Source organism: Salvelinus fontinalis, chromosome 1, assembly GCF_029448725.1.
Source record: "Salvelinus fontinalis isolate EN_2023a chromosome 1, ASM2944872v1, whole genome shotgun sequence".
Taxonomy (NCBI): domain Eukaryota; kingdom Metazoa; phylum Chordata; class Actinopteri; order Salmoniformes; family Salmonidae; genus Salvelinus; species Salvelinus fontinalis.
In genome coordinates this window covers 45397177-45415746 of record NC_074665.1, presented here as the reverse complement: position 1 = coordinate 45415746, position 18570 = coordinate 45397177, and the positions used below count along the sequence as shown (strand labels likewise).

The 18570-nt window shown below is 42.1% G+C and overlaps 2 protein-coding genes across 6 annotated transcripts in view; one reads left to right on the top strand and one right to left on the bottom strand.

The window, feature by feature from the left end:
• LOC129855490 (receptor-type tyrosine-protein phosphatase H) overlaps nt 1-16830 on the bottom strand; it is a 56040-nt gene extending 39210 nt beyond the window's left edge. The window contains exons 1-2 of the mRNA XM_055923219.1: nt 16661-16830; nt 12167-12715 (exon numbers count right to left, since the gene is read on the bottom strand). The gene's annotated coding sequence lies outside the window, so the exon portion shown is untranslated. The remainder of the gene's footprint in view (nt 1-12166; nt 12716-16660) is intronic.
• Nucleotides 1-17711, top strand: part of zgc:56095 (Ferritin, lower subunit-like) — a 77986-nt gene extending 60275 nt beyond the window's left edge. For 2 of the 5 annotated variants that reach the window (XM_055923346.1, XM_055923338.1), the window contains exons 2-5: nt 3038-3141; nt 8706-8852; nt 16346-16471; nt 16762-17711. In XM_055923346.1, the coding sequence (XP_055779321.1) occupies nt 3040-3141; nt 8706-8852; nt 16346-16471; nt 16762-16911 (525 nt within the window). In that variant the 5' untranslated portion in view covers nt 3038-3039 and the 3' untranslated portion in view covers nt 16912-17711. Of the gene's footprint in view, nt 1-3037; nt 3142-7222; nt 7464-8705; nt 8853-15316; nt 15680-16345; nt 16472-16761 lie in introns of those variants that run through there. The other 3 variants (XM_055923330.1, XM_055923363.1, XM_055923355.1) reach the window with 3 other exon arrangements.
• The last annotated feature ends 859 nt before the right edge of the window (nt 17712-18570 follow it).

Here is an 18570-nt window from a genome sequence, read left to right as displayed (position 1 = left end):
AAGAAAGGAACGGGGTGGGTAGATCACCAAGTGTGTAATTGTAGCGAAGTATTTTAACCAAAAAATCTGATCTTAAGTTTTGTTCTTTTTGTTCTATTATCTATACAATAGGCCATAGTTGATTTTGGCCCAATAGGCCTGGCATATTCCCACGTTCAATGAGCTTTCTGTTTTGATTGGGTTGTTTGGCCTAAACCTTTTATGCCTAACTATAGAATAACAACTACATCTCTGCCCAGCAAGGCAAGAGTGGCCAAAAGGGTGCTTAGCATTCCCAGTGGCTCTGCAAGTGCGGAGAGGATATTCTTCGCTGCTGGCCTGCTATCCGGGCATTGTCGCATGAACCTGAAGCCACAGACGGCCAAACTCGTGTTTTTAAAAATGTATTAGTAAAAAAAGCACTAAGTAATTTTGTTTAATTTGTATCAGTCACAGCCTATTTGCACAATTTATAGACTATAATGATTTAATACAATGAAATGTTGAAATGCTGCGCGCTTTGTCCCTACCAGCCTATTGTGTTGCACTCGCAAATGCTTCACAATGTATTTCTTTGTAGGGTATAGCCTTGGAATAATATAGCCTAAATTAATTTTCGTTCCTTACTAGGCCCCCTGAATGGCTCCTGACCTATTTAGTGTTTATATGCTGTTTAATATGACATGTAGCCTATTTGAAATGATGAGCGCTTCTTACATCCACCTTTTCATGTTTATTAACATACTTTTCATTCAAATCATATGGTTTGGTTTCAATACTTCAAAACGAATTGGTAGGTCCAGCTAGTCACAAAAATAGTTGTGTGTGTGTTGGTTAAATTGTGGTTTTAATGAATGGAGCGAATTTGGAGTGGCCATTTTTTCCCCCTTTGAGCGCAGAGCAGTTTTAAGCTGATCGGTTGGAAAGGACGTGGAGCACCCGATTTATTAATGTATATATTTGTAATAATAATTACAACAATACTGAATGAACAATGAGCACTTATTTTAACTTAATAAACTCACCAAAAAAAGAAACGTACCTTTTTCAGGACCCTGTTTTACAAAGATAATTCATAAAAATCCAAATAACTTCATAGATCTTCATTGTAAAGGGTTTAAAACTTCTTATGGCTGCAATCCCGTTAACGGGATGATATGACAACAGCCAGTGAAAGTGCAGGGAGCCAAATTCAAAAAACAGAAATCTCATAATTAAAATTCCTCAGACATACATGTGTCTTATACCATTTTAAAAGTAATCTTGTTGTTAATCCCACCAAAGTGTCCGATTTCAAATATGCTTTTCAACGAAAGCACTACAAACGATTATGTTAGGTCACACCAAACCACAATAAGCACAGCCATTTTTCCAGCGAAAGATAGCAGTCACAAAAAGCACAAATAGAGATAAAATTAATCACTAACCTTTGATGATCTTCATCAGATGACACTCATAGGACTTCATGTTACACAATACATGCATGTTTTGTTTGATAAAGTTCATATTTATATTAAAAATCTGAGTTTACATTGGCGCGTTACATTCACTAGTTCCAAAAACATCAAGTGATTTTGCATAGCCACATCGTTTCAACAGAAATACTCATCATAAATGTAGATGATAATACAAGTTATACACATGGAATTATAGATATACCTCTCCTTAATGCAACCGCTGTGTCAGAAAAAAACTTTACGGAAAAAGCAAACCATGCAATAATCTGAGACGGAGCTCAGAACAATAGTCAAATTAGCCGCCATGTTGGAGTCAACAGAAACGAGAAATGACATGATAAATATTACCTTACCTTTGATTATCTTCATCAGAATGCACTCACAGGAATCACAGGTCCACAATAAATGCTTGATTTGTTCGATAATGTCCGTTATTTATGTCCAATTAGCTACTTTGGTTAGCGCGTTTGGTAAACAATTCCAAAGTCACGAAGCGCGTTCACTAAAACCTGACAATGTCCAAAAGTTCCGTAACAGTCAGTAGAAACATGTCAAACGATGTATTGAATCAATCTTTAGAATGTTGTTAACATATATCTTGAATAACGTTCCAACCGGAGAATTACATTGACTTCGGATGAGCGATGGAACGGAGCTGCCTCACGTGTCAAAGAATGTTCACCTCATGGCAGTGGTGACTCATTCCTGTCTCCTTCGGCCCCCCTTCACATTAGAGTCATCAGACAAAGTTCTACAGACTGTTGACATCTAGTGGAAGCCATAGGAACTGAATACTCATTCATATCTCGCTGTGATTTCAATGGGATCTTGGTTGAAACTCGACCAGCTTCAGATTTTCCACTTCCTGTTTGGATTTTTTCTCTCAGGTTTGTGCCTGCCATATGAGTTCTGTTATACTCACAGACATAATTCAAACAGTTTTAGAAACTTCAGAGTGTTTTCTAACCGTGCAACTCTGCCACTTATTTAGTATGGCTTCCGTTAGACAGTGTCCGCTGTGTCTGCCACCTTAGCTGAATAAAACCTTGAATTTGATCTCCCTTTACTCCACAACACATGATATGCAGGATTTCCGTTAGCCGGTAATAGCCGATAAATAAAACGGGCGCGGGCCAATTGTCCAGGAGAAGAAAGTAAAATCGAATTGCAGAATAATGCTTTTTAGCCTATTCATTGATTTTAAATAACAGTTGATGGAAATACATTTGGCTGGTCATGCTTATTGGTCTATAGGTCAATTTGAATAATTTAGTGGAATTCAATTAGTAGGTGTGTATTTGTTAGTCAATATGTTTATCAATATGTTTATCACGCATACAGACCCTATGAGTTTATACATACTGTACGGTGCTGCACGGACACAGCTTTATGTAGACATGAGTTATATTAGCGATGATTTTATAACTTCCAAGACTAAGCTTTTTACAAGTTATTTACTTAGAATTCCTGCCTTTGTTTCATTGCAGGAAAGAAAGTTACTAGTAATGGTGTGGGTGAACATGGTTTTGTAAATTATTCAATATATATTCCATACCATTGCTTTCTTTTAGTTAATTTCATATCTTTTTTTGCCATTTCAGAGATGCAGTCGCAGGTAAATCACAACTTCCACCCAGAGAGTGAGGTGAACATCAACAAGCTGGTGAACATCAAGCTAACTGCATCCTACACCTACCTCTCCCTGGTATGGTCTATATAATATGTACAGTGCATTCGGAAAGTATTCAGACCCCTTCGCTTTTTCCACATTTGTTATGTTACAGCCTTATTCTACAATTGATTAAATTAACATTTTCCTTGTCAGTCTACACACACACACACAATACCCCATTATAACGAAACAAAAACAGTTTTTTTTTTTTTGAAATGTTTGCAACTATCTAATGTAAAGTGTTAATTTTTTTATTAAGTATTCAGACTCTATGCTATGAGACTTGAAATTGAGCTCGGCTGCATTCTGTTTCTACAACTTGATTGGGGTCCACCTGTGGTAAATTCAATTAATTGGACGTGATTTGGAAAGGCACACACCTGTCTATAAGGTCCCACAGTTGACAGTGGATGTCAGAGCAAAGACCAAGCTGAAGGAATTGTCCGTAGAGTTCCGAGATAGGATTGTGTCGAGGCACAGATCTGGGGAAGGGGTACAAAAAAAAAAATGCGCAATCGGAAGAAGAGCCTTGGTTAGGGTCATGACCAAGAATCCGATTGGTCACACTGACAGAGCTCCAGAGTTACTCTGTGGAGATGGGAGAACCTTCCAGAAGGACAACCATCTCTGCAGCACTCCACCAATCAAGCGTTTATGGCAGAGTGGCTAGACTCTTCAGTAAAGGCACATGAAAGCCCGCTTGAAGTTTGCCAAAAGGCACCTAAAGGACTCCGATAATGAGAAACAAGATTATCTGGTCTGATGAAACCAACATTGAACTCTTTGGCCTGAATGCCAAGCGTCACGTCTGGAGGAAACCAGGCACCGTTCATCACCTGGCCAATACCATCCCTCCTTGTGAAGCATGGTGTCAGCATCATGCTGTAGGGATGTTTTTCAAGGACTGGGAGACTAGTCAGGATCAAGGGAAAGATGAACAGCGCAAAGTACAGATCCTTGATGAAAACCTGCTACAGAGTGCTCAGGACCTCTGACTGGGGTGAAGGTTCACCTTCCAACAGGACAACGACCCTAAGCACAAAGCCAAGACAACACAGGAGTGGCTTCGGGACAAGTCTCCGAATGTCCTTGAGTGGCCCAGCCAGAGTTCGGACTTGAACCCAAACAAACATCTCTGGAGAGACATGAAAATAGCTGTGCAGCGATACTCCCCATCCAACCTGACAGAGCTTGAGAGGATGTGCAAAGAAGAATGGGAGCAACTCCCCAAATACCGGTGTGCCAAGCTTGTAGTGTCATACCCAAGAAGACTCGAGGCTGTAAATCGTTGCCAAAGGTGCTTCAACAAAGTACTGAGTAAAGGGTCTGAATACTTAAGTAAATGTGATGTTTTTGTATTTTTATACATTTGCTCAATTTCTAAACTTGTTTTTGCTTTGTCATTGTGGGGTATTCAAATCAAATCAAATGTTATTTGTCACATACACATGGTTAGCAGATGTTAATGCGAGTGTAGCGAAATTCTTGTGCTTCTAGTTCCGACCATGCAGTAATATCTAACAAGTAATCTAACCTAACAATTTCACAACTACCTTATACACACAGGTATAAAGGAATGAATAAGAATATGTACATAAAAATATATGAATGAGTGATGGCCGAACGGCATAGGCAAGATGCAGTAGATGGTATAGAGTACAGTATATACATATGAGTAATGTAGGGTATGTAAACATTATATAAAGTGGCTAGTGATACATTTATTACATATATTTTTCCAATATTAAAGTGGCTAGAGTTGAGTCAGTATGTTAGCAGCAGCCACTCAATGTTAGTGATGGCTGCTTAACAGTCTGATGGCCTTGAGATAGAAGCTGTTTTTCAGTCTCTCGGTCCCTGCTTTGATGCACCTGTACTGACCTCACCTTCTGGATGATAGCGGGGTGAACAGGCAGTTGCTCGGGTGGTTGTTGTCGATGATCTTTTTGGCCTTCCTGTGACATTGGGTGGTGTAGGTGTCCTGAGGGCAGGTAGTTTGCCCCCGGTGATGTGTTGTGCAGACCTCACTACCCTCTAGAGAGCTGTACGGTTATGGGCCTAGCAGTTGCTGTACCAGGCGGTGATACAGCCTGACAGGATGCTCTCGATTGTGCATCTGTAAAAGTTTGAGTGATTTTGCTGCGCCGCCTTCACCACGCTGTCTGTGTGGGTGGACCATTTCAGTTTGTCCGTGATGTGTACGCCGAGGAACTTTCACCGTCTCCACTACTGTCCCGTCGATGTGGATATGGGCTGCTCCCTCTGCTTTTTCCTGAAGTCCACGATCATCTCCTTTGTTTTGTTGACATTGCGTGTGAGGTTATTTTCCTGACACCACACTCCGAGGGCCCTCACCCTCCTCCCTGTAGGCCGTCTCGTTGTTGTTGGTAATCAAGCCTACCACTGTAGTGTCTTCTGCAAACTTGATGATTGAGTTGGAGGCGTGCATGGCCATGCAGTCGTGGGTGAACAGGGAGTACAGAAGAGGGCTGAAAACGCACCCTTGTGGGGCCCCAGTGTTGAGGATCAGCAGGGTGGAGATGTTGCTACCTACCCTCACCACCTGGGGTCGGCCCGTCAGGAAGTCCAGGACCCAGTTGCACAGGGCGGGGTCGAGACCCAGGGTCTTGAGCTTAATGACGAGTTTGGAGGGTACTATGGTGTTAAATGCTGAGCTGTAGTCGATGAACAGCATTCTTGCATAGGTATTCCTCTTGTCCAGATGGGTTAGGGCAGTGTGATTGCGTCGTCTGTGGACCTATTGGAGCGGTAAGCAAATTGGAGTGGGTCTAGGGTGTCAGGTAGGGTGGAGGTGATATGGTCCTTGACTACACTCTCAAAGCACTTCATGATGACCGAAGTGAGTGCTACGGGGCGGTAGTCATTTATCTCAGTTACCTTAGCTTTCTTGGGAACAGGAACAATGGTGGCCCTCTTGAAGCATGTGGGAACAGCAGACTGGGATAAGGATTGATTGAATATGTTCTTAAACACACCAGCCAGCTGGTCTGCGCATGCTCTGAGGATGCGGCTGGTGATGCAGTCTGGACCTGCAGCCTTGCGAGGGTTAACACATTTAAATGTTTTATTCACGTTGGCTGCAGTGAAGGAGAGCCCGCAGGTTTGGTAGCGGGCAGTGTCAGTGGCACTGTATTATCCTCAAAGCGAGCAAAGAAGTTGTTTAGTCCGTCTTGACGGGGCTGGTTTTTCTTTTGTAGTCCGTGATTGACTGTAGACCCTGCCACATACCTCTCTTGTTTGAGCCGTTGAATTGCGACTACTTTGTCTCTATACTGACGCTTAGCTTGTTTGATTGCCTTGCGGAGGGAATAGCTACACTGTTTGTATTCGGTCATGTTTCCGGTCACCTTCCCCTGATTTAAAAGCAGTGGTTCGCGCTTTCAGTTTTGCACGAATGCTGCCATCAATCCACGGTTTCTGGTTAGGGAATGTCTTAATAGACGCTGTGGATACAACATCACCGATGCACTTGCTAATAAACTCGCTCACCGAATCAGCGTATTCATCAATGTTGTTGTTCGACGCTATGTGGAACATATCCCAGTCCACATGATCGAAGCAATCTTGAAGTGTGTAATCCGATTGGTCAGACCAGTGTTGAACAGACCTGAGCGTGGATGCTTCCTGTTTTAGTTTCTGTCTATAGGCTGGGAGCAACAAAATGGAGTCGTGGTCAGCTTTCCTGAAAGGAGGGCGGGGGAGGGCCTTATTTGTGTCGCGGAAGTTGTTTTCAGATTGTTAAAATCCCTAGATACAATAAATGCAGCCTCAGGATATATGGTTTACCAAGAGTCGAATGAAGTTCTTTCAGGACCGTCGATGTGTCTGCTTGGGGGGAATATACACGACTGTGATTATGATCGAAGAGAATACTCTTGGTAGATAATGCGGTCGTTATTTGATTGTGAGGAATTTTAAGTCAGGTGAACAAAAGGACTTGAGTTCCTGTATGTTGTTATGATCACCCCACGTCTCGTTAATCATAAGGCATACACCCCCGCCCTTCTTCTTACCAGAGAGATGCTTGTTTCTGTCTCGAGTGAGCCATGTTTCCGTGAAACAAAGAACGTTACAGTCTCTGTCTCTCTGGAAGGTAACCCTTGCTCGGATTTCGTCTACCTTGTTGTCAAGGGACTGGACATTGGCAGTAGTAGTATGCTCAGGAGTGGTGCGCGATGTGCCCGTCTACGGAGCCTGACCAGAAGACCGCTCCATCTGCCCCTTCTATGGCGCCGTTATTTTGGGTCGCCAGCTGGGATCCGATCCATTGTCCTGGGTGGTGGGCCAAACAGAGGATCCGCTTCGGGACACTCGTATTCCTGGTCGTAATGTTGGTAAGTTGACGTTGCTCTTCCTCCCGACTGTATGTAATAAAACCGAAGATTTCCTGGGCTAACAATGTAAGAAATAACACATGAAAAAAAAATACTGCATAGTTTCCTAGGAACGCAAAGCGAGGCGGCCATCTCTGTCAGCACCGGAAGTAACATTATTAGTATTGTGTGTAGATTGAGGGGGACACCCCCAATTTAATCCATTTTAGAATAAGGCTAACAACAAAATATGGAAAAAGTGAAGGCGTCTGAATACTTTCTGAATGCACAGAGTATACAAAACATTAAGAACATCTGCTCTTTCCATGACAGACTGACCAGGTGAAAGCGATGATCCCTTATTGATGTGACTTGTTAAATACACTTCAATCAGTGTAGATGAAGGGGAGGAGACAGGTTAAAGAAGGATTTCTAAGCCTTGAGACAATTGAGACATGGATTGTGTGTGCGATTCAGTGGGTGAATGGGCAAGACAAAAAATGTAAGCACCTTTGAACTAGGTATGATGGCAGGTAGGTGCCAGGCACACCGGTTTGTGTCAAGAACTGCAATGCTGCTGGGTATTTCACACAACAGTTTCCTGTGTATCAAGAATGGTCCACCACCCAAAGGACATCCAGCCAACTTGACACAACTGTGGGAAGCATTGGTGTCAACATGAGCCAGAATCCCTGTGGAACGCTTTCGACCATGCCCCGACTAATTGAGGCTGTTCTGATGGCAAGGGGGGTGCACAATTCAATATTAAGAAGGTGTTCCTAATGTTTGGTATACTCAGTGTATATCTTTATTTTCATTTATTACCCATTTTTCTCCCCAAATTTGTGGTATCCAATTGTCTCATCGCTGCAACTCCCGTGCGGACTCGGGAGAGGCGAAGGTCGAGAGCCGTTTGTCCTCCGAAACACAACCCGCTCTGTCGCGGCTGGCAGCGACAGAGCCTTGACTCGAACACAGAATCTCTAGTGGCACAGCTAGCACTGCAGTGCCTTAGACCACTGTGCCACTCGGGAGGCTGTACTCAGTGTATATCTAGCCCCTTATCTGCTCTAGCCTACTCCGATAGGGCCCTCTCTCCTAAATGTTCTTTCTTATTCTTCCCTCTCCATGTTATTTTCATGTGTTTTAGTTCTTTGACTGGCACTGGCTATTTTCTACCCCATAGTCCACCATGTTATAAAAACATGATCTGTTGATACCGACCTCTTTTTATCTAATGTGTATTTCTCTGTTCTCGCCCAGGGGATGTATTTCGACAGGGACGACGTGGCTTTGCGCAGCTTCTCTAGTTTTTTCCAGGAGCGCTCTGTGAAGGAGAGAGAGCAGGCAGAAAAATTGCTGGAATACCAGAATATGAGAGGCGGTCGCGTTCTCCTTCAGCCCATCGCTGTAAGTCACTATTTCTCCCCGGTTAACTACAAAACATGCTCACTCCTATTTTGCTTTTAAGGCCTTTGTACCTGAGATTGGCAACTGAATTTCCTGTCCTGGAATTGCCCTCTGTCATTATCATAATTCTCCATTTTTGTTTTGTTTTCCCAGGTTTCAGTTTTTTGGGGGGGGGGGGGATTGCTCTCAAAATCACTTTTTTTAATAGAACATCCAACTTTGTTATTTTTCTAAGTCTACAGGAAAGCTTAAATCACATCAGGAGACCACTTTGAGGTCTGGGGGGAAAATAAATAAAAATCGAAGAAATGTAGGTGTGGTTACCCTTTCATTGCAACGCCCACCAGCCAGAGACCACCTGTGCTTCTGTAGCGCTCATGTGATTGCAGGGTTTGCAGAACAAATGCCCACTTGATTGATGCAAACAATCATGATATCCTTAGTTAACATTTAATTGGTAAGATTTTTAGGAAAGCCTTTCCATCCGCCAGCGGACGGTTATCTTTATCGCTAATGGCTACGCAAAGCATAGACTAGGCATCACACAGACAGCATTCCTATGCCATTTCAGAAAGTTGCAGAAAAAAATTTTTTGCAGAAAAAAATTAATCGCATTTCATTCCCTATGAGTCCCACCTTGACGCTGGTGTGATTTTTACTTATAACCCCTTTTAAACGTCTTCTGCATCCATTGGTACCAACCATTAGTGTGTGTAAATAACGGGGGTTGAGCTAGAGTAGTATTTATGAGACAAGGACTCAAGTCCAAATGGTTTGAGCTTTTAGTAATTTGTATCGACCTATGAAAAGTTGAGTCCCTCAAACACGCACATGTAACATGTTTTGCTCGTTACTGGTGCGTTCACAAGCTACGCGAGTCGTTAGATCATATGAAATCCAAGGACATAGTGTCTAATACTGTAATAACCTCACTTAGTTGCTGTCAAACGCAACACAGTTGTCACTAACTAGTTGGATATTAATTTCCCACTGAGCAAACCATTTCTGTACATACAGCGCTCCTATACATTTATTTTTATCGGATTTTTGCTTTTGCAGACTTATTTGACATTTGTCAATTAAAAACTCATGAATGCAACTGTTTGTCAAATTGTTTTGTAGCCTTGGTTGTCGTGAAAATAAATGTTAAAACACTTCATTGTGAGGCTAAATATAAGGGCTGGACATGCAAATAAATGAGTCGGATAAATCAAAAGCTGATTTTCGCTCGGTCTCGGGACAGATAGGGTTAACTTGAGCAAATTAATGATTTAGTTGATTTCATAAGTTGAATATTGTCGAATTCCCTCAATGCACATTTCACGCTTGAACGTTGCAAGCCATCTTATCATGGGCGCCATTTCCCGGTGCGTTGCCAAAGGGAGGAGATCTTGTTAAATATGGATAAAATTTGTTAATTACTTAATGACATTCGCAGAATTTGAAAGCTACAGCGATACACTTGTGAGAAATATTAAAACTAGTGTTTCAACATATAGTATAACCAGTACAAAGATTATGCTAGCTAGCCAGCTTCTTCAATAGACTTGACTGGTTAGCTAGCTAGAAGCAGAGCTTTCTGGCTAATATCATAGACTAACATTGTTTTACAAAGATGTATGTACTTGTCATGTTAGTTGAAGCTAACATTAGTTTGCAACATTATTGCTTGCTAAGGTCCGTTTGGTTGGCTTTGCTATCTAGCAAGCCGAGATCTCATTGCTTAAATTGGTAATCCAATGTTTTGAAAACCGCTTGCTAGCCCCCGTCCAGTACATAGCGCACTTTTTGACGAAATAAGACATGGCTTAAGAGGGAGCCAGAGATTCAGAAAAACCTGTACCCAACCATCCGCTGCATTTCACAGATTTTGCCGTTATGCTCCTGAAGTTGCTGGTAATAGGCTACACCAGGTGTCGGCAACCTTTTTCAATTGGATTGCCAATTTATCTTACAATTTCTACTGATCTGCGTGCCAGCTATGGTATTCATATGCATGTTTTAATTTCATTTATGTATTGGTGCATCTCAAAATCATTCATGTGGTTAATCAAAGTTATCTAAATAAATTATACAAAGTTATCTAAATGAAAATGATACAATCTTAAGCTAACTTCTATTGCCATTGATATAAACATTTCGGTCTGCAGGCCAAATATCATAAATCACATTGGCCTGTCTGCAACAAACTTAAAATATTGTATCAACTGGGTCTGGCTCAAAGCTCATGCTAACAAAACTTGCAACATTGTATAAAATATTGTGGGCCCTCATTTTCCCGCACCAGTGAGCTCTGGACAGACACAGCTGTAGGCTATTTGTGCAAGGGATAAGAAGTAATCAGGTAGGCCGATTGTGTTTTTATTTATGACGTTTCCACTGGATCAGCTCATGACATTTTTCCCTTTCACACCGAAGGGGAGAAGCTGGAAAGATTTTTCAAATACAGAAGAATTAACATTCTCGGTGGAAGTAAAAACGTTGTTTACTTGCTGTTAAGGTGAAGACAATTACTTTGAGAAGCGCCACATCTCATTGGTGGTGAGTTAAGGCCGACTTCTACGCGTAATCAGGTGCGTGTCCTTACTCAACTTTGACAGGAGCGCGCCAAACAATAGACAATGAATAAATTGACAGAACTCATAAATGGAATGAAATGAACCAGAACTTGTCTCACAAGTCTAGCATTGGTTGTGCGCTCTGCAAACAACGTGTCCACTCCGACAATGAGAACGGTAAAAGACTGCCATCCCTGTGGCCTTCGCAATGGATAAATTCAATAAATGAGATTATCAGCATGTATAAAGTAACAATACAAAAGACACATCATTTTGGCAACAAAATATTCAGGGTGACTTGACTGAAGTGACTGTACAAAACATTAAGAACACGTAATATTGAGCTGACAAAAGGGAATATGAATCATAAATACATTAACTTTGTTCATCCATGTGCAATGTGCTTATTGAGGAGTGTTCATTAGAAAAGTGGTGGTGGATTGCATGTGGATCGTAGTCGTGGATAATGATCGTCATCCTAGAGAATCATTTTAAATTCAGTTGTCCAGATCAGCTAAACATTCACATATGGGAAATAAAACCAACACAACTCACTGTTACAAATGCATGACTATTGTTATGGTTTCATGACACTTGAATAAACGCATGGTTGTAGGTACTTACACTCCTGAGAGGCTGGCAAGATGTGGGCGGCTTATACAGGTACATGGTGCACAGAGTTGTCACAGTGTATTCCAGACACCCATCCTAAACCCCAAAGAGTAAGCAATGCAGACGTAGAAGCACAGTGACTACCTGGCTTAGCTCAATCAGCAGGGGTCCGGGACAAGGTAGCACATAGACATGATGAAATCAGGTCAGGGGTCCACAGCTGCAGTTGGACCAGCAGCACGGAATCTGCAGCACGACCAGGGGCTCAGGTCATCCGGGAGGGGAGAGAGAGCGAGATTAGTGGGAGCATGCCTAAGAACACACAGTACACCAGAAAAGAAAAGCCGACCCTATCCCGAGACGGTGGGGTTGGGAGACACTGGTGCTGAACGGACCGGGACAACCAGGAAGAAGCTTACCCAACCACTGAGACAGTCGCCCTAGATCTTGTATAGGGGAAAAAACAATACTATATGGTGCAATACACATTAGTACATTTGTTTAGCTGTAGCAGCTAATGAGTCATGATACTGGTGGTAGAGCTGATGGCAGAGTTGTATGTCCCATCCACTCGCTTCAGGATGCCTGTCTGCCTTTGGTGCTTGGCCAGGAACCCATCAACAGCAGCTCTAATGGGTACTGTCCATCTGTGGTCAGCACGGGGAGAAGCTGGCAGAGGTGTGCTTGGCAGATCTGAGAGAGAGGCACAATGTTATTTTAATGAGAGTTCAGTCCAATTGACGATTCAATAGAAATCAATCTTCATGCTGATGATCTGTACGACGTGAGACGGTTAGCAATAAAGTACAAATAGATTCAAACATATGGAATATGATACAGATTATGCGCATGTGGTGGTTTCAAATAATGTTACTATTACTAGCTTGCTCTATCCCTGCTTGTCCTGAAAATGTATCTGATATACAGTGCATTCAGAAAGTATTCAGACCCTTGACTTATTTCACATTTTGTTACGTTAGCCATTTCCCCCCCCTCAATCTACACACAATACCCCATAATGACAAAGCAAAAAAAAGTTGACACTTTTGAAAATGTATTAAATAATAAACTGAAATATCACATTGACATGCGGTAAGTATTCAGACCCTTTACTCAGTACTTTGTTGAAGCTCCTTTGGCAGCGATTACAGCCTCGTCTTCTTGGGTATGACGCTACAAGCTTGGCACACCTGTATTTGGGGAGTTTCTCCCACTCTTATCTTCAGATTCTCTCAAGCGCTGTTAGGTTGGATGGGGAGCATCGCTGCACAGATATTTTCAGGTCTCTCCAGAGATGTTCGATTGGGTTCAAGTCCAGGCTCTGGCTGGGCCACTCAAGTACATCCACTCAAGTACACCACCATGCTTCACCGTAGGGATGGCGCCTGGTTTCTTCCAGACGTGACGCTTGGCATTCAGGCCAAAAAGGTCCATCTTGACTTCATCAGACTAGAGAATTTTGTTTCTCATGGTCTGAGAGTCCGTTTAGGTGCCTTTTGGCAAACTCCAAGCGGGCTGTTGTCCCTTTTACTGAGGAGTGGCTTCCGTCTGGACACTTTACCATGAAGGCCTGATTGGTGGCTGCAGAGATGGTTGTCCTTCTGGAAGGTTCTCCCATCTCCACAGAGGAACTTTGGAGCTCTGTCAGATTGACCATGGGGTTCTTGGTCACCTCCCTGAACAAGGCCCTTCTCCCCCGATTGCTCAGTTTGGCCATGTGGCTAGCTCTAGGAATTCTTGGTTGTTCCAAACTTCTTCTATTTAAGAATTATTGAGGCCACTATGTTCTTGTGTACCTTCAATGCTGCAGCAATTCTTTGGTACCCTTCCTCAGATCTGTGCCTTAACACAACCCTGTCTCGGAGCTTTATAGACGATTCCTTCGACCTCATGGCTTGGTTTTTGCTCTGACATGCACTGTCAACTGTGGGAACTTATATAGACAGGTGTGTGCCTTTCCAAGTCATGCCCAATCAATTGCATTTACCACAGGTGGACTCTAACCAAGTTGTAGAAACAAGGATGATCAATGGAAATAGGATGCACCTGAGCTCAATTTCGGGTCTCATCTAAACCTGTTTTTGCTTTGTCATTATGGGGTATTGTATGTAGATTGATGGGGAGGAACTATTTAATCAATTTTAGAGTAGGGCTGTAACGTAACAAAATGTGGGAGAAGTCAAGGTCTGAATACTTTCTGAATGCACTGTAACTAGCTAGTTATTTAAAGTGAAACGGACAGCATTTTAACAACATAAACTTACTCAAATCTGTTAATATACACCACCAGGAAGAATGACTCTTTTTAATTAATTTTCTGACAAGCGAGCGCTTAGATATGGTCATATTCACTTTTTCATAAATTCTTAGTATACGTAATTCCCAAACATTCTAAGGCATTTGTGAAAATTCTATAGCAATATAGAGTGGGAAAGCGGTGGTGCGCTTGGACAATTTAAGAGACACTGCAGTAAATAAAACCTAATAAAAACATCTGTCTCGTCCATTTGCCACACGGGCCTGCCATCATTCACTTTTAAATGGACTGTGTGTTTACAGGCAGTTGCAACAGTGCGACTGTAGATCATTAGAACGCATTCGCCAGAAGCCACAAAATACACCAGAATGGATTTCCGCAAGTATGTCAATGCCACAAGAGTCCTCTTACATTTGGGAACTTTACAGTCCTATTGATCAAACAACCATGTCAAGTTAGGCTCTCTCCCTTTTAGTTATGCACAACAACAAGATCAACAACTAATGCTAGCAGAGCAAGATGAGCTAAAATCTAACGAAGTAACATTAGATAAACCCTCTCAAACTGTTTCAGCTAGTTGGGTGTCAAAATTGCACTGATAAACAATGGGGAATTGTAGATTACTCATCCTTCTGCAGCTTGCCTGCCCCCACGCTAAAGTTGGCTAGCTAGCTACTTCAACACAAATGAGAGAACACCTCACACGGACCTCACATTTGACTCACTCTAGCAGAGCTGGTTAGCTAGGCTGTTTGCATGTTATCTAGAGGGTTCATGACTAACTTTTAGTTTTTTTGCCTACTTTTACTGATACCGGTCATATTCAGCCGATTCGTAAATTCCTCAGTTATTCTGCACTAGCACATTGAGACAAGTGCTTTGAAATCGGAGTAGATAGCCAGTGTGAATTTGCGAACGCAAGAGATATGCTAACTGGATAGCAGTCGTTCAAGTTCTTGCTAGCTTACCAAATGACACCTGCATCTCTAGCTGTGTATAGCCACCGAAAAACAATGAGGGGAAAAGGTCAGTCACTCCTCTCATGACATGACATCTTCCTAGCAGCTAGCTAGCGAACGTTAGGCTGTGTTTTTAGCTTGCTACATAAATAGATACGTTAGCCTATTAGCCACGTTATGGCTGATTTGTGATGATTGCCCTTGTTAATTTGATTGTATTGACATTCCCAGCCTTAGTTACATTTGTCCATTTTTGTCCAAAATATTGAGTCATCGAAAATGAAACGGTGCATCCCGAATGGAGGCAGCAAACAATGTACCAGGCCAGCTGGGATTTACAACCTTATAGTAATATTTTTTGGACTACCAAGAAATGTATTGGTGAATTTTATTGATCATGCATTGAGCTACATCCATCTATTCTGCCAACAATGCCTTAATGTATGTCATGAAATGTTGAGTCAAATACAACTTATTTTTTTGGTTTTGTAGCATAAACTGGGAATTGGATATGTTTGACTGATTTTATGATTCTGTTTTTCATATCTGCCATGTAGTTAAAACGCTGTCAGTTCCACTTTAAGAAAGAAGGCCCGAGGGCGTGTGGAAATGATAGCTAACCAGCCATGTTATTTCAATGAAAAATTAGCTAGCTAGCATCAACTTTGTAGCGGTAATACTATATGCAAACATTTTGTTTTAAATTCTTCATCCAATTTTCTCAACATCCTGTGGTAGCTTACAAATTATGTGAATGTAATTTTAACAAATTTTATCCATATTTAGCGACATCTCCCTCCCTGAGTTAGCGAAGTCAAGCGGAAATGAAATGCCCAATGTGGGAGGTGCTAGAATGCATTGTCCTGATTTTGTTATTCCGTCCGTTTTCCTCAACGCGGATTTGTCAGGGCCCTACATGCAGTTGTGATAGCCAAGTCACTGTGCCTGTTTGACTACATTGTAGGCAAACTATGAAGTATCACTAATCTACAAATAACCTTGCATGATGTATCCCAAATAACTACTCTGTGTGATCTAGATTAGCGGTTCTGGGCCTCGCCTTGCTCAAACTGATTCCTTCAAATGCGCGGTCTGTCTCTGTTTCAGAAACCCAGCAGGGAGGACTGGCGAGGTGGCCTGGATGCCATCACCTTCTCCCTGGAGTTTCAGAAAACCCTCAACACGTCCCTCCTCGAGGTGCACCGTGGTGCCAACACTCACACTGACCCCCATGTAAATCCATGATAATTATCCCATTGTGATGAACTGTTATGCATATTTTAATGGATGTTCAGTGTTATTAGATCAGATGTATTTGATAGCTATGTATAACTGAAGCTCATAACATCTATGTTGGTCTGTTAGTGATTTGAACAGATCAAAAAATGAAAAGGAGGAACAGATAGAATGTTGAAAGAATACCTGCAGAAAGCATGTGGCCTCCGCTGCAGTATGCATCTATCTCAATGCTGTGCTGTCTGTTGTAACCCGGTCATGACAATACAACTTTACTTCCTCTTTAGCTGTGTGACTTCCTAGAGCAGCACTTCCTGTCCGACAGCCACGACACCATCAAGAAGCTGGGTGACCATCTGGGCAGCCTGACCCGCCTCACTTCCTCTGAGACCCATGGCTCCATGGGAGAATACCTGTTTGACAAACACACCCTGTAAGACTCACAGCAAGAAGAGAGCACAGCTTTCACACAGGGACTGGAGTCTGGAGAGTTGTGCTGGGCAGAACGTCCTTTCTAACTGTGCATGCATTTCTGTTACAAGTAGCACTAAAGTGGGATTTAGCAATAGAACCACATACCTCTTACAGTACGTACAGAAAACAATGCAAGACAATGGAACAGTTGAATACCTCAACACCCATTTACCACCTCTGATGTGAACAGTGGTTACCACTGACAAACATAAAGGTGTAATGGGTTCGCACTCAAAAATGTCACATAAAGCTTACTATTCAATTTTTCTAAATTATTTTCACTGCATCAGGGATAGCGTACAAAGACGTTTCGCCTTTACATCCTTCAGTGTGTAGATACAATTTTATTTTAATTCAAAACCACATTTTTAGAGAACAACCGATGGATGAGCAGCAGGTACTTCTGATCAGGTTTGCCACTCATCTGCCAATCAGGAATGTGGCTTTTCTGGCCTACCTGTATACAAATTAGTCACAAAGTAATACAGAATTATAGGGTATGGGAGTGGGCACGAAGGGCAACTGCCCCCAGGTGTTCGTTCACCTAAACAACTCTGGTGCTGTAAGTCAACTTGGTTTCTGCCATAGAGTTGATCAAGCATTCCAGCAGTAAATATGCTTCATTGTGTTGTGCATTCCTACATATTTTGAATCAGTGCTGTGTTACACCTAGTTTCATTACTCCAAAAAGCAGCATATAATCAAATATGTTCTAAAGGATTTAATCAATAGTTGAATTTGAATAAAAGTAAAAGTAACACTATTGATGGCTTTGTCTAATTTTTTTCTGTTGGGGTTCCTGGTATTACTGAGTCACTGTCGAGCGAAGGTTTGTTTTACTTGCGACTGCCAGATCTTTTTTTCTATAACCGCACAGAAAATATAGGTCTGGAAAATTCAGCCCAATTTTTGACAAGAAAATTACCTTAAATTCCACCCATGCATTAATCTCATTCCCAGACAATTCTGCCCAAATGCGCGAAAGGTCTGGTGGTCAAACGTGTCAAACTTGGCCTTCGTTAGCCAATAAAAAGATTTATAAGAAACTCCCCAACGCATAGGCAGTGAGGGGATTCTATTAATTCCCCGGGCGAACCGAGTTAGCGTTGATTGTATCCTATTTGGAACAAACAAAAGTGACGTAGGAATCTGTGTTTTCACATGCAAAACTGATTGCTTTCTGCCTTCCCAATGAAAACTAGTACTGTATGTTTCTGAACAATGCACCATGCTGCATTGTTGATGATGGTCTTGTTCCATGCATCAACTAATGGTTGCGTGCCACGTCATCAGCTGTGCTGTCGGGCACCACATTGCTATAACATGTTAGCTGATACGTAATATACAATTACAGATGACGTAACATCTGGCATGCGTCATGCAACGTCATAATCTCCCACAACACTTTCATCCTAAAGCCAAAATTACACGGAGGAGACACATCAGTGTGAAATTTGCGTGTTTTTTGATATTTGTTAACAAACACACCCCCATAAAGAAAATTAGAATTAAAAACAGGTTCAGCCCCTGGTTGCCCCTGAGTTCGAGATGCTAAAGGAGCTCCTTAACTTGACCCCCCCCCAAAAAAACATCTGGGTCAGAGGGTTTAGACCCTTTCTACT